Genomic DNA, 24,841 nt, shown 5'->3' with positions numbered 1-24,841 from the left:
GTCGCGCATTTTCGTGTCCAATTGCACGGTGTGCAAACGAACGGTGCGCAAAAGAACTGTGCGCAACTTTATGTGTCTAAGCACGGTGTGCAATTGCAACGTATGCAATTGTACTGTGCGTAATTGAAGGCTTCTCTCTAGCAAGCAATGTCATTTGATTGTTCATATTTGTGCCGCTTTTCTGATTGGTTGATGCTCCTTTTCAATATTTTGTCTTTTTTTTATTTCATGTTTGATTCAACAAATATGTACGACAGTTGGATGCATGAAATCACTATGTTTTTCCGCCGGTTTTAAAATATTTTGAATAGACGCCAGTGTCAGCTGTTACATCTAACCACAAAATCCGATAAAGACGAATTAGTTCCTATATAATCATAATTGGACTAAATTGATTGAAGGCACATTAAATATTCCCCCCCCCCCCAAAAAAAATAAAGACGAATTATTGTAAATATTATTGCTTGGAGTCGCTGATATCAAAGGCAAATTCGTACAAAGTTGGATTAAGTTATTTAAAATAATTGTAGGTAAAAATATAAATATCTTCAACAATAGTTTGATAACTTTCTTGAAGTGAACTCACAAGTTTTCAACATGCATTATCAATCTTACGATGATGAAGAATTTGAACCAAGAACTATACCAAAACCAATAAAACTCGACGTAAGTCGTTTTTACCTTTTAACATTTATTCGTTTATCGTTCTCTTATGTATGTACAATTTAAAGATATTAAAGAAATATAATCAAAGATAATTTTTTTTTATAGTGTTTTGCAGTGCCAACTGTGCCTGAAGTATCTTTAATCTTCGAGAAACCAATCGTACGAAATCTGAATGATGGATGCAACAATTCACCACCAGTAAAATCGTTGGAACCAATACGAGTCCTTGACAATATTGACAAACCTGTAGAACGCATTAATTCTACATCGCCTATTTTACGCAATCCTAACTCTTACGCAGCATGGAGGGAACAGACTTACACTCGCGAGCCTAATTCTAGAAATGCAACACATGTTTCACCATTATGTAAAAACTCTTATAGCTGTAATCATGCATTGCAATCAGATGCTTCTATACAAAAGCAACAAGAGCAAGGTAAAACTTGTAATATGCAAAAACGAGAGGTAAATGTGAGACCCAATGATGGAATATATGAGAAATGTGTAAAATTTGCATGTCCTGATGTGGACAATTCTTGTAATCGTGGAGAGATCTATTCATCACCTACAAACAAGAGACTCTTAGCTTGTAATTCTTTACAAAAACCAATGCTTAGTAAACCTGATCATAACACAAGAATGTCTAACAATGGTATTCCAGATACTTCAAAAGGAACTGAACATTTACAAATGCCATATGCTGAATATCAACAATTTCATGCATCTAACTATTCCAATTACAATATAGACAATAATGAAACAGTAAGAACTTTGTTACAACTTGTAAATAGTCAGAGTGAACAGATAAAAAATTTACAACTACAGATAGATAGATTAGTAAGAATGCAGGAAGAAAATTTTAGGAACAAATCGACATGTTCTTGTTCATCGTCTCTTGCAAGTCAAGTATTGAAGTATCCACCAATAAATTGTTATGATACCTCCCTTGCGCAATCTCAAAACAAAGATATGAAGAAAAATGAGAGTATACAAAATACATCTGCTATTGAAAAGAAAGATTTAAAAATGTTTGGTGATAATAATAAATTGGAAACAGCACTGTTGGAACAGCAATCAAAGAAAACTTTCGTGGAACAAAAAGTTTCGATTGGCGTTATGACAAGTTTTGAGTTTACTGTGCAAAATAGTCCATTCTTATTAGATTCTGAAATATGTGAGAAAAAAGAAGTTTGCAGAGAAAACAACAATATCAATAGAAGAAATGCTGTAAATGTACATGATACTACAGAGCCTGTTAAAAGATATAAGAATACACTTACATGCACAACTGGAGCAGCGCAATTAGAAAATATAGTCGAGGATTCGGAAAGTTATTTATCCTCTAATCAACAGCAAAGTAGTAATTTTAATGTGTCCGTAAAAGATTCAGAAAGACAAACTTTAAAGGAATCAGATATATATAATGTGGGTAATACTTCAGAATCTGCAAAAGTATATCGATATCCTCCTACAGATCTAAATCAGAAAGAAATACACAAAGAAGTGTACATGCAGGAAAATAATAATACAAATAAACAAATGCAAGATACAAGAAAAATGTTTAATGCTTCTATGAACGTCGAATGCAGCCCTAGTGGAAGCATGAATTGTAATAAAACGCACAGCAATGAAAATGATTATACTACTATAAACAGGGAAAGGAATGCTGCTAACATGTATGCTAATACACACTCTTCGTACAACCATTTGCCTGCCACAGATTATTATCAGAACTATCGGAATAAGGAAAGTGGTACTGATACAAAACAAATTAAAGAAGTAGGTGATAGCATAATACTCAGTGGAGGTGATCTTAAAATACTGGAAAGACCACCACCGACTCCAGAACCAAGTATTCACGTTGAGATGCAGGAATATATGAGCGATGACGAGAGTGATACATTAAAGCATACTCCGAAAATAGGCTGGACATTCTATAACAATGTTTTAGGGCAAGTTAATGAAATTTTACAAAATTCTAGTGTTATGGAAGATAAAAATCAAAATAACGCTAAGGTAGTTCGCAAAGTGGAGCAAGAAAATGATATGGAAACTAGAACGGCATTGAATACTGTTAAAGCAGCCACTTTGGAACAACTTCGTAGACTTGGAATCAATTTAACTGAGAACAATGAATATAGGGAATCAAATAGTAATAATAAAACGTATGTATCCATTTCTATATATTATTCTATTAATTTTTTTATTTTATCTATATAATTAAATTTATACTAATTAAATATGTTAATTAAATTTGCATGTTTAAATAAAAATTATTTTAGAAATAAAAAATTCTATTAAATTATTGATAAGATAATGCAAAATAATTCAGTGAATTATTGCTATCTAACATTTGAATAACTCATTTGATAATTAAAAAAAAACTTATTATTTTTTATGCATGAAGTAAATACCAAATTTTTTTTTTTTTAATTCTTGGATGTACATGTATAATAAAAATATCTCTAATTATGTGATTTCCTTCTTAGGTTGGACTTTGACTCGTCTTTTTATCCTCGGTTGGATTATCAAGCAAATATGATACATACTACTAGCGTTGTAAATGAAACAAATACAAGTATGCACATGAAAGCTTTAGCATTAAAATATTTGAGCGACGAACAACTAGCTGATATAGCATTGCATAAACAAGAGTCATCTTCATTAAAGCATCTCATGCTCAGCAATATGCATGGCACTAATATGTCTCTTGCTACAATGCGTTATTTAGAAAGATACAAAATTCTACCAGGAAAGAATAACGTTCAGATAGAAAGTGAGTACTACAGAATTAATTAAAGCAAATGCTATCACTTGTAAACATGTTATTGAATTGAGAACACGATTTGTATAAAACTATATATTATGAATTCTTTAATAATGCTAATTTATGTCTCTTGTATAATTATTATCAGCATTGTTTAATATGTAAAATTAATTTGTGTGCATGCGTGTTGCAAGTATATTTATTTATTTTCTGATTTATTTTTAGATACTAATAAGCCATATGGCGAAGTGGCACCTAAACACGATTTTAAACCGGCGACCGGAAAATTCCCTTTTGTACAAACACCTGGTACTACTTGTCCTAGCAGAATATTAGATCTTTCTACTTTAAAAAGACAACCAAAATTTTTATAAATTTAAAATTAACTTATATATCCAATCATCAGCAATAATTTTATTACATAAATGATTTTTATAAGAATCTTGTATAAGACGAAGAAAGAGAAGTAAAAGTATTTAAAATAATATAATAAGTGATTTAATTAAATATAGAGTGATTCTTGACGTTGATGTCATAATTTTCGGATAACATTTTACATTTTATTATATACTGAAATCCTTAGTGGAGACTCAAACCCTGCTTATCAGAGATTCAAACCCCACTTGAGAGAAGAGCGGAAATTTAAACCCCATCTGGTGGAGACTTAGATCTTTTTTTTTTTGTCAAGGCATGTCATTTGCTTGTATATTGCTATATAAACGTTATCTGTTACGGTATAATCTTTTGGAAATAGTGAAGCGATAATCTCGTACAACCTCAAGGTAATAGTTAATACATATAAATTCACACTTTATAAAATTATTCGTTGTTATTGCGTTATTCGATGAAAGAGATTGGAGTATATTATAACAATATCAAATCTGATCATTTGAACATCATCTAATTGTTTTTCCAGATGATCACGGACGTACAATTGGCCGTATTTTGCAACATCCTGGGAGTTGCTCTATTTTTCTTAGTATTTATATTTCACTACATAAACGCAAATTATTCGAAATAAGGAGAGAAGGAAGTTCACTCGGTGTAACATAACCTATGTTATTGAATCGACCACATGTATGTTACTTCCACGTTTACTATAATGTTCAATAAATACGTCGCTTTGACACTTTGAAATATTAAATCATCATATGTATTTTTGTTATACACATATGATAGATAGAAATTATGCAATCTTTTTTTTCATATATATATATTGAATTTCTAGAAATTAAATTCTAGAAAATACTTTCCTTTATTTTATCGTGTTTTCTCTTTCGCATAAATTTGATTTTTGAAATAGACAAACATAAAAAATTGTTATCAAAAACAATATTATGTGAATAGTCACGACTTTTTTAAAGGTCTCTGTTCAATAGGTATATCTGTTAAATCTCGTAAACAACAATGTACATTCATCAATCAATTTTAATTATTACTTCACAATATACTTCAAATACATTTTTCATGTCATTAAATTAACATATTTCAGGTTGAATGCCTAAAGAGAACTGAAGTACAGTTGCAGGATTTTGTTTAGCATAACACAATCCAAACTTTAAATCATTTACCATATTTGATGCGGAAGGAAAAATGTTATATACTTTGTTTGCGTATGGAAATGTAACTCTTCTAATCTATTAAATTAAAAATGTTGCAATGAATTATACAAGTTAAGCTACATCTTTTTTCTAAAAATGACGAATAATATCGAATACAATATACGTAGAAGAGAAGAAAAGTGGGAGTAAATCCCACCTTTTATTAACATACAAGGTGTAGTCGTAAGTCGTGGTAGGGGACCGTCATAATACGCGTTAAAACAACACTCGAGCTTCTTCAAATGTGGATTCATTTGCGTCACGTTCGTAAGCTCTTCGCGGGCACTTTAGTTTCACGACATTAATCGCCAGGAATGCAATTCAGCTTGAATATGTGCTGCTTATAATGCGTCGAAATGCAACGCGACTTTACCATTAAATGTGCATATTTTAAAAATTGAACATTTAAATTCATTTATATTTTGGACGTAATCTTGTGAAATAATAATAATACCTTACAAAAGTGCTTATTTTACATATTTATATGCTTATCTTGTGTTATTTCTTTGATAAATATCCTTTGGACTTGAAATAGATCAGCTATATTGAATTTATCCGATGTAATAAATTATGCAGTTCGCTTGTAATCAACTGAAAATGAAGAAAGTAATAAGCGAAATGAAAATGAAGACATAGAGAGTATACGTTATCATCTTTGCTCCATAAAGCCAAGTACTTTTCAGTCAGTGAATCTTGGATGGATAATGCATACATCTAACAAAGTTCCCGGAATGTTGTTTATGCTCTTGTTATCTTTTTGTGCAATTACTATTCATGGGTTCATCTTCCAAGAAGCGCTGAATATCGCTGAATGCTTAGCAGTATGTAAAAATGTAAGTCAAATTATAAAAATATTTTACTCTCCCTATTATAGTATAGATATATGTACGATTTATTTTATTACATGGATGTGTATGCGATATTTTATTTTAATTAATATTTTAATATTCTATTTTACATATTTCAATAATTTACCACACGATTTGTCTATACTTAATCTGTAATCCATTCATACCAATTTGCAATACAAAATCAGCTTGGGAAAAACGTGCAAGTGCGACGTACCATACGTAATTTTATATCGGAAAAATGATAGTACAAATGATAGTGTACAAGAGCAAAAATTCACTGATAGCGAACGTAAAATTCAATGTATGTCGCGATGATATCAAAAGATATAAAGATGTTTATATATTAAAGGGCGATGTGCGAAGTTTGTATTCAATTATTGAGTTGCCGCGAGAGAGAGAGAGAGAGAGAGAGAGAGAGAGAGAGAGAGAGAGAGAGAGAGAGAGAAATACTACTGACTTAATTATTATTTTTGTAAACTCATTGCGAAAATATGTTTGATAGAATCGAATATCCATTTTTTGAAAAAGAATATCTCAACTTTCAAGGAATTTCTTTGCTAGGAATTTACCTATGTCGAGCCTGAGTATCTTTTTATAGACACGAAATAAAACATGTTCAACAATACTATATACATTTTAGATCTTCGTTTCGACACCTGTGTCAATATAATTGAAAACCTGAAAAGTAGCTACACGATCGTTATTTGAATCGATAAAAACGATATTACTGGGTTGTTTCCATTATTTAGATTTGAAAAAAATTCTCACATTTATAATGTCGTATAATACATAATAATGATTTTATATTCACTTACGATATTTAACATACAAACAGTAATATTATACAAATAGTATCGAAATTCTCTCGCGATCTTTTAAAAAATATACTAAACAATATATAATATAGTTTTAAGTTAAACTGCATCGTAAATACATATTAAACTACTATATTGAAAGAGAAAAGTACTAAAGCAGCAGACAGCAGACTGCATAATGCTTGAAGTTGCTTTAAACATGTTTATCTCCTTTTTCGTGTTACTTTTTGCACTTGTGAAAAGTCATACTTGCGCGAGCTAAATTTAAAACAATTTTAATAAACGAAAAATTAAGTGTTTTTTTGTACAAAATTTTAATGATAAATAATTAATGATGTAAATTATTATACGTCAACATATATTCGCAATTGCGCGAGAAAGGGTCTTAATAAAAAACTTATCTTTCTTTTCGATTAACAGGCGACAAAAAAACACATGATGCATCAATTTAAATGGTATTTGTAGATGATAATGGACGCGATCATGCTGCATCAATTCGTGGTGCTCTATGCAAATTATTCCATTATCGCCTACAAGTATATACTATTTAAACGCAGGTCAAATTGATAAAATGCGTCTCTCTTTCGCTGTTTACGCACACGCTAAATGCAAGTGTGTACGAGGTAAAGTTTTGCAACAGTTTCGATTTGCGTATTGACGTGTTGACGACAATCGCATATGTGCTATGTTGCTTGTATGGGTGTATATGTATATCGCGTAAAAAACAGACGCGACTTAAAATCACATGAATGTTTACAGCAGGATTCTGTAATCTGATCGCGACATCCTGTGTTTTCGTCTTACTTTATTTCCCGCGTTTAAATTTACTTGAAAAAATGATATATTATTAATGAGGTCTCTATATACGCTACGTTAATTGTAAATCTAAATTTTTTAAACGCGCGACATGTAAATGAGACTTCAACTGGTTATCATCTTCTCGGAGAGGGGATTGCGATATATTTTAAGTATCATTTAAAACCTTAGAATGTGTGCAAAGTGACCGTGCCGAGAACGATCGTTCGTGGTACATCCGATTGGTGTTCAAAAATACTCTACTGAATATATCAAACATATCTCTACTGAATATTTGCCAGAATCTCGTTGCTTATTATCGTGGCATGGTCTTGAAAAATTTATTCACGGAAAATAGAGAAAAAAATGCGGTATTTAAAATTGGAAAATAATATCTTCATATATTACTGCGTAACAGGTATAATTATGTCTATCTGTTATAATGCGCGTCAATTATTTGTCTTTCAGGAGTCGTGTCGAGATGGTTGTTTACAACCTACAGATGAATTTAAGCGTAAGTTAAATAATATTAAATTATAAAATAATTAATTGTACAGTCTAAAAATATCTCTTGCCCCTTTAAATATTACAAATAATTTTACGATAGCTTATCCGAGAATAAACGAAGAAGCTGGCGAAAACGTCAGTTTATACTGCAGAGGAACGAACTCGCTAATAATTAAACACACTCCTGGGATCTACGTTATTGAACAAAGTGTTTCCGTTGATACATGGGGTGTAACTATAGTGGTAAATGCTTTTTTGACTCTTAAATATATACAATTAATTATTTGATACATCACGGTCTTATTTTGAGTCTTATTTTTGACAAAAGAAATAGTTGTGATACGTATAATGATAGTATGAAAAGTTGGAATTGCAATAGAACAATTTTCAAATAGTTTTAGGTATATTAAATCTACTTGAAAGTTAAAAACTAAGACGTATACTTGTATAAAGTGTAAATTAAATTTATAACGTGATGAATTCCGCAATATTAATGTTTTCTTCATATTCGCGCAAAAGTCAAATGAATAATATTATTTAAAGAGAATATTTCTTTATACTTATGCATAAAACATCGTGTTAATTTATACGGCAAAATTTTACAGAAACAAATTTTCTGGATTACAAAGCATTTTGCCTCTTTTTACAAGATAAATTTTTTTTGTAGAGCAATGGCGGATTATCGACATTTTCAAATTTGACAGCGGATACGCTTTATCGTTATCGTTTATACAGATTAACACAGAATGGAGTTTCATTAGCCGAAACGTCGGATTGGTTTTCAACTTATGCAGGTATTAATTTTCTGAACCGATAACTTTTTGTTGTATTATTGCTATATACTTCTACATATATTTATTTTACACTATTTATTTGTTGTATTATTTAATTTTTTATTTACTATAAACTTGATTAATATTTGCAGTTGATTATCAACCACGCAAAATTGATTACATTTCAATTTTGAAAATCGAAGAAGATAGTAAAAATGTATGCGAATTACAAGTGGAAATTATTTTTGAGCCTGCTGAAGGTATATATAATATTGTCTAATAATGATTTATTAGTATATTATTTATTGTATATATGAAAATATTAAGGCATTGCGAATAACATTTTTTAGATCGAAGCTGTAATTATAATATACTATCTTGGTCTGGGGAACATAACTTGATAAATTTCGATTTAAAAACGGTAAAATTATATTGATATAAATCCTTTTATTTTAATTTTACCAAAAATTTTATCAAATATTCATGTATCTTTTTAGTCTTTAGATTTCCGCTTTTTTCTCAGACGCTTACAATACGAGCAAAACAATACCGTATCGATTCGATCGGGTAATGATAACTTCTCTAAAATTAGTAATGCAACGATATTTACTTTTGTCACACCATCGTGCTTAGAAGTTCATCGCAATTTAAACATCTGCGGTAAGCTATTAAAATAGTCGCCAGGAATAATAAAAGCTCATTTCGAAGCTAAACTAATTTAAATTACAATTAATGATTTTTTTATAGCACCTGAAAAGGTAAAGGGTTTACAAGCAGAACATATTCGAAAACATCAAGGAGTATACGATATCGTAATTAGCTGGAATAAATCCATTTTACAACCAGACAATTATACAGTACAATTTGATTCGTTTCGAGTCGAACCGTATCTATTGATTGTATCTGGAGTTAGTATTATCACAATAATAATTTCTACAAATGTTATGTTTCTACATAATTTCTATAAATGATTTTTTTCTGCAGGATGCACTCGAAGCTTCCTTCTTGAACGTTGATGTAGGATCACAATATGAAATTAGTATCGTGGCGGAATCAATGGGTGGTGTAAGTTTACAATCAACTGTATCGGGAAACATTGATGAAGTAGTAGGTAAATACGCGGTAATCATTTTAATTTATTCCATTGAATAAACTTCGGATGAAATATGTATTATGTCACATTATAATTGCAGAACTATCTTATCGTGAGATTATCATAGCATTACCGATATTAATGATCATTGCGGTAGTGTTTGGGGTGATTTGTATGCAGCATCGTAAAAAAAAGAGTAAAAAAATGAATATGGAATACATGCATTTTGAGGTAAGTTCATTAATCGATAAATTATATATTCAGCTTTAAAGTTTGAAAAATAATTTCGAGATATATATTCAACCGCGCTTTCACTTTTGTAAATATTGAATACAATAGTTATCAATCGTACCTGATTATGAGTCCCACATGTCTGTTATATAAAAATTAATAATTTAACGTTAGAATATTTAATAAATAAGTTTATTACTATTATAATTAATTTCTTTCATTTTACGCTGATGCATTTATTGAAGTAATTATCTGAGACAAGTATTTATCTTAGAGATTTTTCGTATTACATATAGGATTCTATGGATTCTCTAAAGAAACCTTTAAAACGAGATTACGCGGTCGACAATGGAGATACTCTTTTGCCATACGATAAATTCGAGCTTAATCCACAAAAGTTGAGACTTAAAGGTGTATTGGGCAGTGGAGCATACGGTATTGTCAGACTTGCATCGTTGCAGGATGAAGTTGACACTATCATCACAGATGTAGCCGTTAAAATGATGAAAGGTATCATGATATATAAAAAAAAAACATTATGTAACAGAATATTTACATGAAACACAAAACGTGTTAAAGAAATCTTAATTATATATATATATATATATATATATATATATATATATATGATCGCATATGTGCAAAAGTATCAGAATGCATTACATAGGATGTAAATAATTATCTTATCTCATTATGCAGACGATCCAACGATAGAGGATATAAAAAGCTTTCATCAAGAAATTTCAATGATGAGAGCCGCTGGTCAGCATCCAAACATAGTATCTTTAATTGGATACTGCACTTTGTATAATAAACCTTTACTAGTAGTGGAATACTGCAGCAAGGGAGACTTACAAACGTATTTAAGAACGGTGAGCTGTTGAAAAAATAAGTATATTATAAAATAGAAAAATGCATTATAGTTTTGTTCGAAGTAATAAAAATAATTGCTTTTGTTTGTTATTACTTACGAAAAGGAAGCATTCCATTGAATTTCGTTTCAAGGTTTGGCAGAATTTAGTAAATGCCGTATTTGAACGTAGGACTCATTTGAAATTCGAGCCGCTGTCCTTTGCCAATAAAGACATACATCAAGGTTTTAGTATATATACATATATCATATAAATTATATAAAAATAACAAATTCCGAATATTTATCCTACAAAAGCTTTTTTTATCACATTGTATAGGAAAGAGCGAATCTTTCTGTAAAAACACACGCACAATCACCAATCGCTTATATGATATTCAACAAGGTAAATCATTATAGATATAACTGTTTAATTGAATATTTAGATAGCACGTACATAATACAATTCTTCTGTTCTTGTAGATGTAATAAAATGCGCAGAGAATATTACTTCCGCTGATTTATTGAATTTCGCTAAACAAGTAGCTACAGGAATGGTAATATATATAAGTTATGTTGATATTAACACAATTTATTAATAATTATATATGTGTGTTTCATAATTATATACGCGTTAATTTTTTAAATTATAGTGCACAAATTACGTACGTTTTATAAAAAAGATAATAATTTCATGTATATTGAAATATCATGATATATTACTACTGTCTCTTTATTTTTATGTAAAAATCAAAAGAATGTTTAAAAATATTGTGTTTAGGAATTTTTATCTTCCAATCGGATAGTACATCGTGATTTGGCCGCTCGTAATGTATTAGTGCGACCGGATGGAGTGGTGAAAATTTCAGATTTTGGTCTCAGTCGCGATATCTATCAAGAAAACGTTTATCGAAAAAAAGGAAATGGTAAATTACCTTTGAAATGGATGGCAATCGAGGCTTTAACGCATCAAATATATACTACTTATAGCGATGTGTAAGCATTATTTTATCTCATTGTCAGACTATATAATATATATTATATGCCATTTGTTCCATTATTTACAATAAAAATTGAATTTACAGATGGGCTTTTGGTATTTTGTTGTGGGAAATAGTCACTTTAGGTGCCATGCCATATCCTGGAACACCCACAAATAGAATTTTACAACTTCTCAAATCTGGATATCGGATGGAAAGACCACCAAACTGCGGTCGAGAACTGTACATATATATTTAGACATAACATTTTTTTATTTAGTAAATTCTGTGATTCTCAAATTTATATATTAATTTTTCTTTATTTTTTGTATATATAGGTATAATATAATGTATTCGTGTTGGAATCTGAGGCCGCAAAGTAGACCGACTTTTACCGAATTGAAACAAAATTTGGACAAATTGCTCAGTAATTATTCGGAAAACAAATATTTGAATCTGTGTGAGGTTCTACAAGAATCAGCTGATGAAATTAGCGAAAAAAGATAGCTCAATGCATGTTAAATAGAATTAAAATAATAATATGATAGAAGCACATGCATTAACTATAATTCGTCGAATCGAAATTCAAAGAATTTGTATCGTGTGCAAAATCATTTATTTTTTAATCATATGTCATATAATAATCTGTGGTAAATTTCTTTCCTATACGTATGTATGTATTTACAATATATTGCTCGCAATTTTAAGAACTTTGTGAGATAAAATATAACTATGGTTTTTTCATTTGGAGTTAAATTAACAAATTGTTTATACACAATACGGTGCAATATGTTCAAAATTTGTGTATAATTTATTTAATATACATTTTTTTATCTGATCAATTTCTTCCATTTCTTCTAAAAAAGAAAATCGACGAGTGCGCACAGATAAAATTCTACTAATATATTATATAACTTGAAATGTAAAAAGAAAAACCTTAATTTAATTTTTATTCTTTCGTACATAAATCATAAATATAATCGCAAATAAATGCATTTCTACGTAACATACATACCATATTATTATTACTATGAAATTAAAGTTAATTAAGTTTATTCTGTATATATATTTGTTATGTATATAATCCGATCCTTCAAGCTTGAAATGCAAAAATGTATAATTAATGCATGGCAAGAGCAATATAATTTGCATTCGTATTATAATATTTAAAATCGATATCATTTCAATGTTTTAAATATATTGTTATAAATTACTAAGATGTTATATTAATCAAATATTATAGTAAATGATGAAAAAAGATATTATTTAGATAAAATCTAAATGTAAAGATATCTAAAAAATGCTCTAATGCTTCTGTCCTTCTACTTCCATGATCCTTCTTTAAATAATGTCTTTTATATAAATTATTTTTTGGAAATTTTCTCATATGGATGTCTACAAATATTCATGAATATTAATGAAGAATTTTTTTCGTAGTTTTATCAGATAGTTGTATATGTATGTATTTTTATATAAATTTTCGAGATTCCCTAACAATTAGAATTGAAAAATTTTACAATAAATAATCAGCAAATATTCTGTTCAATAATATACTGCAATTTTTGACGGCTTGAGTAGAACTCTATTGTATGTGATTGGAAAATTATGTATTAGAAAGGTCGTAGAAAAATTGACATATTAGATAATTATAATGATATAAATAGTATATATTTTTTTAATATTAAAGTATACATAGTAATGTATATTTCAAGATAATAAATAGCAAGTATGACATCCAAAATTCGAGATACGTTTGAATTGATGGTTACCAAGCATACAATTAAAAATATCTTCTGATATTTAAAAATATGTGATATCGTCTCAAGAAAAAAACATGTGCATCGTAAATATGCACAAATAAATACATTATACTTTTCAATTAAACTTTTATTCTGATAATATAACTTTAAGAAAAAATGTAGCTTTTCATTTTTCATCATGCATGAATAGATAAGGATATATTCCAATTCTTTAATATATGTTTTTAATTTATGTTAATCTTTTTTTCATATAGTTTCTAATCTTTTTCTTTCATAAGGACGTGCTCAATTTTAGAGTACATAGTACATTTTATATTTCTGACTGCTTGGAATGTGACCATTGAAAATGTGTTTTTGCAGTGGCCAAACTTGGAAACGTACCACCATTTGTTGTTATATGTATCCGTCACAATTACATGCTATCACAGAGAAAGTTGTTGCATTACTACATATAAATTCCTGTTGGTTTTCTTTTTCTTTTTCTTTTTTTTTTTTTTTTTTTGATTTTACTGCAAATTATATTACATAATTCTTACTCATAGTTTTCTGGAAAATTTTTACACGTAAACTCATGGTTAATCTAATTAAAAAATAAATCTCATAATATTCCATATCATACATATTTAGATATTCCTAAAGATATGAGAATTGGTTAAGATAGATATCTTTCCTTAATAAAAATTTAAGTGGAGATATAATTAACGTGTAATTAAGCTTAAAAGTTGGAAAATAATCTTAATCGGTTACACATAGGCGTGAAAACATGATTGTCAAAATCGAAAAAAAAAAAAATAATACATTATTTTAAGCTAATGTAAGCTTAATTAACTGATAATTATTTCTTTACTTAGATTTTTAGATACAGAAAAAAAGTCGATTTTTCGAATGCACGTCAGGCAATACTATCGAATTATATTTTTGTTTTTTTTAAATACCCTGCGGATAAACTTACAAATATAAATCCGTTTACCAGAAACGTAACAAAATGTCATATTACGCGACGCTGCTGAGTATAAGATAAAAATTTATCCGAAACTTGTTTGATATAATAAGATGTCTCGGAGAATATTATAATTTTATCTAATATATATCTATACTTGTGTTATCTTAAAAACTGACAATTTAAGTTTTATAGCTACATTATACACTACGACTCATATATATATAAATGTAATTAAAGAACGAAATATATTAAATGATCCTATAATATAAAGATTATACAGCAAAAACAATATTTGATTAATAAATTTCTTTCTTTAAGAAGCCAAAAATCACAGACAATGTAGTCTCTATACCGGTATTTTACCGATAGGAATCTCTCAGTACTGACCTCCTCACTGTCTTTTGTACCACTTACGTTGCTACCTATATCAGATGCTATCATTTCTATTAATTAGATTATCTTCTCTGTCTACCGGTGGTGGGCCCGCGGTCAAAGTTGCACTTGGCCCCGCTGTTAAGTAGCCAGCAGATACAGGCGTTGCGGCTAATAATCGAGCAATAGAAAATTTCAATTAGCCAAAAATATTTATTTGATACACGTTAAAAGCTATTCGTATATTTTACCTGTAAGGTAACCAGAACTTGTATTGTTAGAAATGAACAGATCATGCCGCTGATCCTTATACTCGGCCCATACGCTCGATTTTTCCAAAATGGCATTAACTTTTTCACCAAGAAGTAAACTTTTTGTCATGGCTTTTAAAGCTTTTACTATTTGTGCTTTAGTCGTGGCAGGATTCTCAACGATATCTAAGCGCCCTTCTAATATATTTAAAAGATATGGTACCATTTCGGCATCCAATGCCTACATGTAGTAACAAAATACTGTATCTAATATTTTTCAACACAATATTTTAACATGTAATTAACATGAACGTTTTTCACATGTGCCTACCTGCTTAATAAGTCTATCTTCATTAGTTGAAAATAACCTGTTCAATGTTTCACATGCCACTGCAATAATGTCTCTTCTCGATTGCATCGCATGCTTCAACGGACTTATGCAATCTGTTTGACATATGGACGAGATACAAATCTATGCGAGCATAAATCGAAAACGAGAATTAGAAATGAAACTATAATTATCATACAAGCGCGCACATACGCATACATATACAAAATCAAAGGCTACTTACTTCGCTCGTAGCTAATTGATGTAGAATTAATATAGCTGTTTTATATACTGATGGCTGACTATTCTGGACAGCCATCTGTCGACAAAGTCGCGGTATATGACCCAAGGATGGTACTTGGTCCGCCAAAGTAGGTTGTGCTTGGAGTAGACACACGAGAGCCTGGGTCGTTAATTCCAACATATCCGTCTAGTTGCAAAAATACACATAATGTAATATATATAAATATTAATGCAACATAAATATTGATATAATATTTCTAATATGTTTTAGTATCAATTCATTTTATAACATTTACATCAGTCTTTTCCTTGGACATCAGCGTTAATGTAGTATCCATCAGTTCACTTAAGAATTCTTTTGGTTTCCTAAGCGCCCAAGCAGGACTGGCTATGAATAATCTAAGATATACTCCACCTACGACAGGTTCGTTGGTCGCGATGTCGATATTATTCTGTGTATCAGGTAACTTTAATATGGCATTAGGATTCCGTCTCTGTAATGCATGATATCTAAAAGATAAAAAACATTTAATTTTATTTTGTCAAGGAAAGAAAAAAAAAAAAAAAAAAAGAGAACGAGATACACCAGTTTTTTTTTTAAAGCTTACTCGTCTTTCAATTCGGCAATAATTCTTGCTACTCTAGCTTTTGCATCATCGTCCCATATCAATTCAGGATTTTCATGCTTTGTTTCAAACATGTGTACACATTGCTTAGGTGCATCGCGAATAGCTTCGCTGAATAATCTAGGCAAAAATTTCGACAAATCAAGTTTAACTTTTGGCCCGGCTAATTTGTCGGATGACATTTTCGCGAGCAACTCGGCAGCTGCTTCTCTTATCTGAACATTATTCGAATTACAAAACAGATCGAGAATGTATATAACAGCTCCTGAAAAATATTATAAATACATTAGATCTGAATTATATTAAACAGCTTCATCAATTTACAGATACTTTCTAATGTTCTTTATATAATTATATCTTTTACAAACCTTTTGCTAATGCATCTTTTACGATTTTAGTCGAACTCATCAGTGCATATAAAGTTTCTAACGCAAGAAGTTGACATTCTTTTAGGCTATGCAAACATAACAACAAATGCACTACAACTTCGTTCGCGGCTATATCATCAACACATTCCTGATTTTTGGTAACATTACTGATTACTTCTAGGGCGCTCTTTTGAATTAATTTAAAATTATTACAATTCAAAAGTCCAAATAGCAATTTAAAGTGCCCCATACACTGTAATTCAATTCCAGGATTATTTTTTATAACATTATTCAATGCTCTAAGCGCCATCACAACGTATTCCAATTTTTCTTGATCCTTTTTACTTAGAGAAATACTTCTCAAAGATGTCAAGTATTCCGAAGATAACAATAAAAATTCCAGCAAATTTATTGTAAAACTCTTTGGATTCTGAAAAATCAAATAGCTCTTTAAGATTATTTTTATCAATCTGAGAAATAGTTATTCCAAGCTATAATATAAATTCTCTATAAGCTTGTTTCTAAAAAAACATTGATTTACCTCAATTGGATACATTGGTTGTTGATTATATATTTTCACAAATATTTCACCGATTACTAATTCATCGGCATGAGCGGTATATTTAAAATCGCTAAAATCATGTTCAAAGTTACCGCTGTTATTTAATCTCTCTTGCTGTTTCACTTCTAAATATTCATTTAGTTCCGCTCTGGTTCCATTATCCCAGATTAAATATGGATTTGAACAATTAGAATTTAATATCTTTAAAATCTCCTCGGGTTTATCTTTAACAAGTTGACGTGCTAGATAGGGCGTTAATAAGTTTTCTAGGGCGGCGACGGTAACCGGATTAACAGGCGTCTCGTTTTCTCCCTTCATGTAACCGCCTAATCTAGCACAAGCGCGAACTGCCAATTTAGCTAAATTATTGGCCACTTCCTGACGGTTCTCATCCTGATTTCTTTCTACGCCGCCTTCCTCCAACGTATAATCATAGTTGAACATAAAGAGCAACAGATCCCACAAAGCACCAGATTGTAATAATTGCATTTGTAATATACTATCTGTAGCGAGAGATGAAATACATTCCGTAGCAACCGCACATAATTTCGTTAAATGCTGTAAATCAAAATAAAAGAATCAAAATTAAAATGTACTCTTGCAAAAAGAAACATAGATTAAATAACAAGTTATTCTTTATAATTGTAAAAATACTTTTATATAGATTTACCTTAAAATGCAATATTCTGCAAAGGTCTTTTACGAGTTGTGGCAATTCGATTATCTTATCTCTGCATCCTCGGAACGATCCAGCAACAGCGAAACATCTAGTGATATGCATACAAACTTGCACCGCTACGTCGGTGGGTTTACTCGAGTTGCTCAAGACAGACACGCATCGCGTATATGCTTCCAGTAACACGTCTAAACCACCCTCTCTTCGCAATTCTTCGGCATTTAATGCCGAACAATGCACCGTGTGATACGCAAGTTCGCTCGCAGCTGCTAGCAATGGAGCAGATTTGGAAAATAATCGTTCGTCGTCTGTCTCTAGTTTAATCGTTTTGATTAACTGAGGATAACCGGCATATTTGTAGGGTCTAAGTTCGTCCGTATATCTATGAAAAAGTATGCTCTGAGTTCTCAGAATCAAAACGATGTTGTCGGGATTGGGACCAGTAGTCGACCAACAACTGCGACTGCATAAAAATTCGTACGCCTGACTAACAGCCTCGAATTTATCCTAAAATTATCAAATGTATATGTTTTAATACATTTTCAATAAGTACATATATATATATATATATATAGAAATAAGAAGATACAAAACAATTCACACAGGACAAATAGAAATTCATATTTACCCTCCCCTCAGGATTCTTGTCGGGATGATACATTTGAGCTAATTTGTAAAATGATTTCCTAACGATCGCTCCATCGTGTTGTTTTCCAACAGATAAGCCGAGTTGCTTGTAAGCCTCGTCCACAGTCATCAAAGGTGGTTTCTTTTCTACTTCTTTCTTCCATGCGTCTAATACATCTTTTAATAATTGCACCTAATTAAATATTACATTTGTATAAGTTATTAATACTATAAATAGAGTATTGCTTAATATATATGGTATAAAAATCAATTACTGCTTAAACTTACGGGTTCTGGAATAGGCCACTGTGGAAATTTAACGGTATCACAAAGATGTCTGAGATAGAATATCTGGCAGAACAATTCATTCTCCAATTGCGGGTATCTTACAGCAGGTATAGCGATATACTGATACCTAGCCATGGTATGACTTCGTAACTTGGGACTAAAATCTGCGATATGCGCAGCAATTTTCTCGATAAGCATTCGTCGCATCTCCGCGTTCCAAATTGCTTCCGGTGTGTCGTAATCTCCGAGAAATAATTGCGCAAATTTCTCCACCCCGTGATTTTCCAAATAACTTACCATTGCATCGGGCAATAGTTGACCGAGAATACTTCGTTGCATAATATCTGACGAAGTGTTCTAAAGGATATAACATAACAATATTATATGTATATATGTATCTCTATAATTCATACATTAAAATAAAATATATAAAAATAAACTCACATCATCATTCCTAAAGGCTTGCTTTGTGTGCGTAAGCTGTAAAAATCTTGCGATTGGTAAGACATTAGAACCAGTATACATTAAGATAAAGTAAAACACGCCGGTAAGATAAACTTTCGACATGTCCGCGTTATCTCGCATTATTTCACATAACAGTGTGGCGACTCTTTCAACTAGAATCGGGTCAAACGTTAGCAAAAGCTGTACAATATGTGGCAGGTACTGAAGATCGGATAATAATCGCTTCACGCGTGGCAACGGTCTGATTACCGCGTCATCGGCGTCTCTACTTGGAAAATATTCACACATCTTAATTAAGATATTCAAGATTAAATTGGCCAGTTCACTTTCATTTATTACGGGAGTTCCTTTCGCAACGAGACTCCACTTTAATTGCGGCACTTGCGAAATTGTTTTCCATCCGTCTAATCCCTGTGCCCAAACCTTTGTCTTATAAGTCACATGATTCGAACTGTACAATTCTTTTAGATCTCTTAAACTTATCGGGCCTTCGCGTTGCTCCCCGTTATTGTAATACCATTCCTTTTCCATTCGTTCTTGCTGCGGACCTGCCTCTATCACATTAGTTTGCGCTGGCACAACTGCTCGGGAAGTATGTAAATGTGCTAATGTCAACAAATCGACCAAAGTTCGTACTCCGTTTTGATCCATTATATCTTTCACATTTCGTCTATGCAAGATGAGCTTATTTATGAACATAACTAGCCTATCGCGTTCCGTTCTATCTAAACAGCGCTCCAACATTCCCAGTATATATTTTGTATCTGAGAATGGACCAATGTCCTCGTAATATCGACCGTACACTATCGTCATTGCTTGCAAGCAAAGGCACTTCATTTCGATTTTCGCAGTCAATAAGAATCTATGGTATAAATCATTAAAAAACTCGTATCTGTAATTAAAAATTTTTTAAATCTACTGTTACAAATTATGTCTAAAGAGTTTTGTACTATATCTTAATATCGAGCACGATACGAACAAGTTGCATACTTTTTTTTATATGTAATAATTATATATCTTATAAATGTTTCTCTTACGACACTAATGTTTTTTATCACGGATATACTTTTACTGTACAAATCATCCTTGGATTCAAAGTTGGTAAATTAATTCCGTCAATATGTATTAACCAATTATTGATTTTCATTAAATGTATGTAAAATATTATAGATATGTACTTACGATTTTCTTATCGGGCTGTCTGGACTATCTTTTTCTAATAAAAGCCTCAAGTAATAATCTCCAATTTTAACTTCATCCGAGAGACATTGATATTGCACTTCAAATTCTCTATGATTCCATGCGATCAAAGTTCCACCAGCCAGGTCTTTATCCGAAGTAAATGCACGTATCTCATTTTCCAGAGCTATTCTCAACTCTTCTCTTGTTTTATGATTCCAAATCAAGTTTGGCAGTGCGTGATCTTGATTGAATTTATAATAGAATAATTTCCAATTTGCTTCAGATTTAATTCGTTCTCTACGTTTTCTCAAGACTATCGGACGTTCTTTAATTTTTTCTCTTCGCTCTATTCCGATACGAGCACCCCAATGCTGCAGAGCATTTTCTACATGCTTCTCAACTACTCGCATCTGACGTTCGATAGCAATCCATTGTGGGCTTTTTTTATTTCTAGATGCATGGTCTATTGCTATCTTTAAATTGTCACGGTTGTTTAATCTCTCTTCTTCAAGGAATGACTCTGGTACTTTTTCATCAGAATCCAAATAATTCAACAAACCGACTGGCTACAAATAAAGCAATAGTTTCACGTTATTCCTAATTTTGACACGTTATAAACAAATATATCTTAAATGTATCTTATTGGAAGGAATTGTCTTCTATGGGGAGCGCGGTACCAATATTATATACCTATATATAATACACACATACGTAGCTCAGAGGGGGGTTCATTTGCGGACCCATGTTCATAGGAAAAAAAAAGTCTTATTTTAACCTCTAGAATACGCTCCTAAAGTTTAGTGCATCATTTCAGATACACCCTGTGTATATATATATAATTTAAGGACTAATGTAATCAACTCACCATAATTCGCTTCAATAATCCCATAGCTGTGGGATGTCCCGTGATCCATAATCCTACTAGATGTCGACACAATTGTCGATGCGTTAACAGTCTACTATCACTACCAACAGTAAATAAACTATTTAACAGATGTCTTGGTAGAGCCCCTTCCGCAAGTGCCAGTTCTTGCATTTTTGCTGCTACTTCTGGTGCACCTTCTTCAATGATTGCTCGCATTATCAAGCCAGCACCTTTAACCACAGCCAGTGAAGGATGTTGAAATAATTTAAACAAAGATCTGCCTCTTGTAGCAACCATTTCTAAAAGATTGTCAAAATGTTTCCCATCGGTCGTTTCACTGTATGGTACACACAGGGCGAATGTTAAAAGATCGAGCATAGCAGAGACTACCAATGCACCTGTGCCGTGGTTCTATAATATTAAGAAAGATATAGGCTTTATTGCAGCGATTGATTAAACATCTCAATATTTTAGTATAATAAATATATATTTCGTTTATATATTATATTTTATAAAGAATTTCTGAATATATCACAGGGGGGAAAAACTTTCACTGTTTATTTTTTTTCAAGTCTCTTTCATTAAATAAAATATATAGAATTCGCATCAAGATAAATATTCTTATAAATATCTTAATGATGAAAAGATGTACATAAAATCATTCATAATCAGACATAAGCTGGAGCAATTACACAAGTAATATAAAGCATCCACGTGAAAGTTTTTCAAGTAACTTTAGACATAATCTTTCGAATATAAGAGTAAATATGTAACATTAAATGTGTAACTTTGTAAATGTGTAATACTTACAATGTGATTAACCCACATTTCGAGCAAACTTTCTAAAAATTTATTACTGCTGAGCAAGCTACTTTTGTTTAGTTGTTCTTGTCTTAAATCACAATCATCGTGCATCGGCTGCATCAGAGCACAAATACAATCGATGGCAGCTTGCGTTACACCAGAATTTTGTTTTTTTAAAGCCTTTACGACTTTCGTACCAACAGCTTCTCGAAAACCAGGAAGCGTTGTAAATGCAGCAAAGCCGATTTTACTAGCCACTAGTCTTCGTAATGCATGAAATTGTGCCTCAATCTCACTGTTCGTCTCCAAATCTTTGCTGATTAAAGTATTCAAAGCTCCAAGGATAATCTTGTCTTTGTTTTCAGTAAAGATTCCCTGTAAGTAATCATTTGTGATACGATGTACTTGGAGTTGTAACGTTGTTACAGTCCATTCAAGCGGTACAACTTCCTGGATAAACAGAAAATGTATCTCATGTGTTGCTTGATATGTATTATCTATATATTTATGTAAATATATTTCTATTTTTGAAACTTTATAATTTTTATATATTATTTACATACATATAGACTTTATAAAAGCTAAAAAAATGCAATTCTTGCAATTCTTCATTATAAAGTTTCAAAAATATTTCAAGCTGACTCGATTAATGTACCTTAACCGCTTCAATGTACTGTACAAGTTCTTATATATATGCGTAAGTATTCGACTATATTTTCTTATTTATAATCTTATATATATCAAACAGAGAAATGCTTTATCTTACATCTTGAGTAACGGAGTAATTAAGACCACTGTATGGTATATTTGCATTAAATCTCTCCAGAATTTCAGCAAATGTACGTCCCCCAGGTGGTTGTTGAAGAAATTTAACGTGCGTCGTTTCGACCTCTTCATCAACAGGTAAATTAAAAGGTCCGAGTCTTTTACCTCTGGCTATAGGATACATCTTCACATGGACATCTCTATTACCAGATGCTCTTACACCGTCTAATAAAGATGCTAATAAGGAATCTCTATTCGTTGCAGTATAACTGCGCGTTTGACCATTAAGGTATTGTATAGTAAACAGTTGAGGATTATCGTTATCACGAATCAAGGTAAAAATGTCCGATAATGGCCTAAGAGTACAAATGTTGTATGTTTGAGGATCTCTTTCCAACAGGCAGGTGTCCGAAAGACAAAGTGTTCTTCTTTGTGGATCCAAATGCCTGGAGGATATTTTGTGTACAGTAAATTCCGAAACACTCGTTACATGCTCATCGCCGCTAAACTTTCCTAATCTTTGAGCAATAAAGTCGTCGAGTTTTATAGGCTCCTTTAACATTTTTATATTAATGCCTAAATTATTTAATGCAGCTTCCTGCAACCTTTTCTTTATCTCTTCCATATGTATAGAAGCAAAAAGATGTAGACGACCAAACCCACCGCATACAATCACAAAACCATTGGGATAATCTTTCATTGTTAGAAGCCCTTCAAAATCTTTATAACAATAGCTAGCTAATACCATGTTTGTTGCAGGATCCAATTGATCGAGACTGTATGGTGTTATTTCTAATACAATGGGTAATCTTGTATCGGACCAATGATGTTTGTAAGCTTGATATCTCTATAAATATAAAAGTTATTTTATTAATGTTATATCTGCAACATTTTGTATTATATACAATTTGTAATTGTAATGATAAATATGTTTTATTATACATATAAAGAACTATTAAAATATAGAGAAGGAAGAAAGATAGAAAGAGTAAAAACACATAAACTCACCAAGATGTCTTTGGATTTTTCAAACTGATTTCTGTATTTAAGCGCTTCTGTTAGCAAGTGCGATCTATGTTCGGTACTAAACTTCATGGTATCATTTTTTCGCTCCTTACGCACAGTTATGGTAAATTCGAGGGAGCCTAATTGACTTCTATTTATTGGCTGTACATTTATGAAATCGGAATACTCCCATTTGTTTGTAACTTCTAATGCGCCAGGATTGTATGTTGTTATTCCCATGGTGCCAATGGAGAAGATACGTTTGTACCTAAAATATATTATTTATAAATATAAGTATGAACATAGTATTGATATTTTAAAAAAGAAATATAGTATTGTTCAAGATTTTATTACATATAAATACAAGAAAATATTCCTATATTAGTATTAGTATACATACATCAAACAATTACAAATTTATTTAATGTATTAGATATTTATATGTTTCAAAATCTTTTTCAAACAAATTTAAAATTCAATTACAGACACGTAAGGAAGCTGTTTATTAATATAAGGAAAACACACTTACTTCCCCTTCCATGTAGAATGCTTGGTAACTAAAAAGCATGCCACATCTTGATTGTCCTTTATCGGCATCATTGTTTCATTGCTTGTGGCTGCAATCGTACCAATTTGAACAAAGTTTTAATAAACCGCTAAATATCACTTGCACAAGACAAGAGACGTAGGAGAACATTCGCGTATTACAAAATTACACGGCCGGGATTTCGAAGAACAGACACAGGGAAGAAATATGAACTTTAACTGCGTTTGTCCTTGCT

At 31.1% G+C, this 24,841-nt stretch overlaps 5 protein-coding genes across 8 annotated transcripts in view; 3 read left to right on the top strand and 2 right to left on the bottom strand.

Annotated features, from left to right (window-relative positions):
* Accoas (acetyl coenzyme A synthase) overlaps positions 1 to 24,841 on the bottom strand; it is an 82,056-nt gene that overhangs the window by 12,541 nt on the left and 44,674 nt on the right. The window lies entirely within an intron of this gene.
* Positions 96 to 4,489, top strand: LOC145938512 (uncharacterized). The gene is made up of 6 exons (XM_083042206.1): positions 96 to 450; positions 531 to 666; positions 772 to 2,831; positions 3,156 to 3,442; positions 3,659 to 4,215; positions 4,350 to 4,489. The coding sequence occupies exons 2-5, from the start codon at positions 598 to 600 to the stop codon at positions 3,805 to 3,807; spliced, it is 2,565 nt and encodes an 854-aa protein (XP_082898332.1). The 5' UTR covers positions 96 to 450; positions 531 to 597; the 3' UTR covers positions 3,808 to 4,215; positions 4,350 to 4,489.
* On the top strand, positions 4,350 to 5,097 carry LOC145938521 (dolichyl-diphosphooligosaccharide--protein glycosyltransferase subunit 4). Its single transcript, XM_083042223.1, has 2 exons — positions 4,350 to 4,510; positions 4,926 to 5,097. The coding sequence occupies exon 1, from the start codon at positions 4,350 to 4,352 to the stop codon at positions 4,452 to 4,454; it is 105 nt and encodes a 34-aa protein (XP_082898349.1). The 3' UTR covers positions 4,455 to 4,510; positions 4,926 to 5,097.
* On the top strand, positions 5,643 to 13,046 carry LOC145938515 (tyrosine-protein kinase receptor torso-like). 2 transcript variants are annotated; one of them, XM_083042207.1, is made up of 18 exons: positions 5,643 to 5,867; positions 7,964 to 8,009; positions 8,103 to 8,245; positions 8,670 to 8,796; positions 8,928 to 9,035; positions 9,126 to 9,196; positions 9,273 to 9,435; positions 9,523 to 9,683; positions 9,760 to 9,886; positions 9,969 to 10,099; positions 10,396 to 10,609; positions 10,799 to 10,971; positions 11,105 to 11,195; positions 11,290 to 11,355; positions 11,433 to 11,506; positions 11,731 to 11,945; positions 12,035 to 12,172; positions 12,268 to 13,045. In XM_083042207.1, the coding sequence occupies exons 1-18, from the start codon at positions 5,739 to 5,741 to the stop codon at positions 12,434 to 12,436; spliced, it is 2,346 nt and encodes a 781-aa protein (XP_082898333.1). In that variant the 5' UTR covers positions 5,643 to 5,738; the 3' UTR covers positions 12,437 to 13,045. The 2 variants fall into 2 exon arrangements, with proteins under 2 accessions (XP_082898333.1, XP_082898334.1); XM_083042208.1 differs by lacking the exon at positions 5,643 to 5,867 and adding an exon at positions 7,010 to 7,866 and having other exon boundaries at positions 12,268 to 13,046.
* Positions 14,156 to 24,841, bottom strand: part of Rme-8 (receptor mediated endocytosis 8) — a 55,379-nt gene continuing 44,693 nt past the window's right edge. The window contains exons 2-19 of one of the 3 annotated variants that reach the window (XM_083042205.1): positions 24,589 to 24,676; positions 24,063 to 24,327; positions 23,056 to 23,901; positions 22,296 to 22,664; positions 21,486 to 21,896; positions 20,621 to 21,186; positions 19,418 to 20,330; positions 18,974 to 19,330; positions 18,687 to 18,878; positions 18,053 to 18,565; positions 17,362 to 17,940; positions 16,821 to 17,250; positions 16,435 to 16,717; positions 16,123 to 16,336; positions 15,828 to 16,013; positions 15,587 to 15,727; positions 15,256 to 15,496; positions 14,156 to 15,175 (exon numbers count right to left, since the gene is read on the bottom strand). In XM_083042205.1, coding sequence (XP_082898331.1) covers positions 15,060 to 15,175; positions 15,256 to 15,496; positions 15,587 to 15,727; positions 15,828 to 16,013; positions 16,123 to 16,336; positions 16,435 to 16,717; positions 16,821 to 17,250; positions 17,362 to 17,940; positions 18,053 to 18,565; positions 18,687 to 18,878; positions 18,974 to 19,330; positions 19,418 to 20,330; positions 20,621 to 21,186; positions 21,486 to 21,896; positions 22,296 to 22,664; positions 23,056 to 23,901; positions 24,063 to 24,327; positions 24,589 to 24,659 — 6,693 coding nt within the window. In that variant the 5' untranslated portion in view covers positions 24,660 to 24,676 and the 3' untranslated portion in view covers positions 14,156 to 15,059. Of the gene's footprint in view, positions 15,176 to 15,255; positions 15,497 to 15,586; positions 15,728 to 15,827; positions 16,014 to 16,122; positions 16,337 to 16,434; positions 16,718 to 16,820; positions 17,251 to 17,361; positions 17,941 to 18,052; positions 18,566 to 18,686; positions 18,879 to 18,973; positions 19,331 to 19,417; positions 20,331 to 20,620; positions 21,187 to 21,485; positions 21,897 to 22,295; positions 22,740 to 23,055; positions 23,902 to 24,062; positions 24,328 to 24,588; positions 24,747 to 24,841 lie in introns of those variants that run through there. The other 2 variants (XM_083042203.1, XM_083042204.1) reach the window with 2 other exon arrangements.

This window comes from Prenolepis imparis, unplaced genomic scaffold (assembly GCF_030444845.1).
Source record: "Prenolepis imparis isolate NDT839.2.m4 unplaced genomic scaffold, iyPreImpa1.0 SCAF_7, whole genome shotgun sequence".
NCBI lineage: Eukaryota > Metazoa > Arthropoda > Insecta > Hymenoptera > Formicidae > Prenolepis > Prenolepis imparis.
The sequence above is the reverse complement of the archived record's forward strand: the minus strand, read 5'-3'. Positions and strand labels throughout refer to the sequence as shown.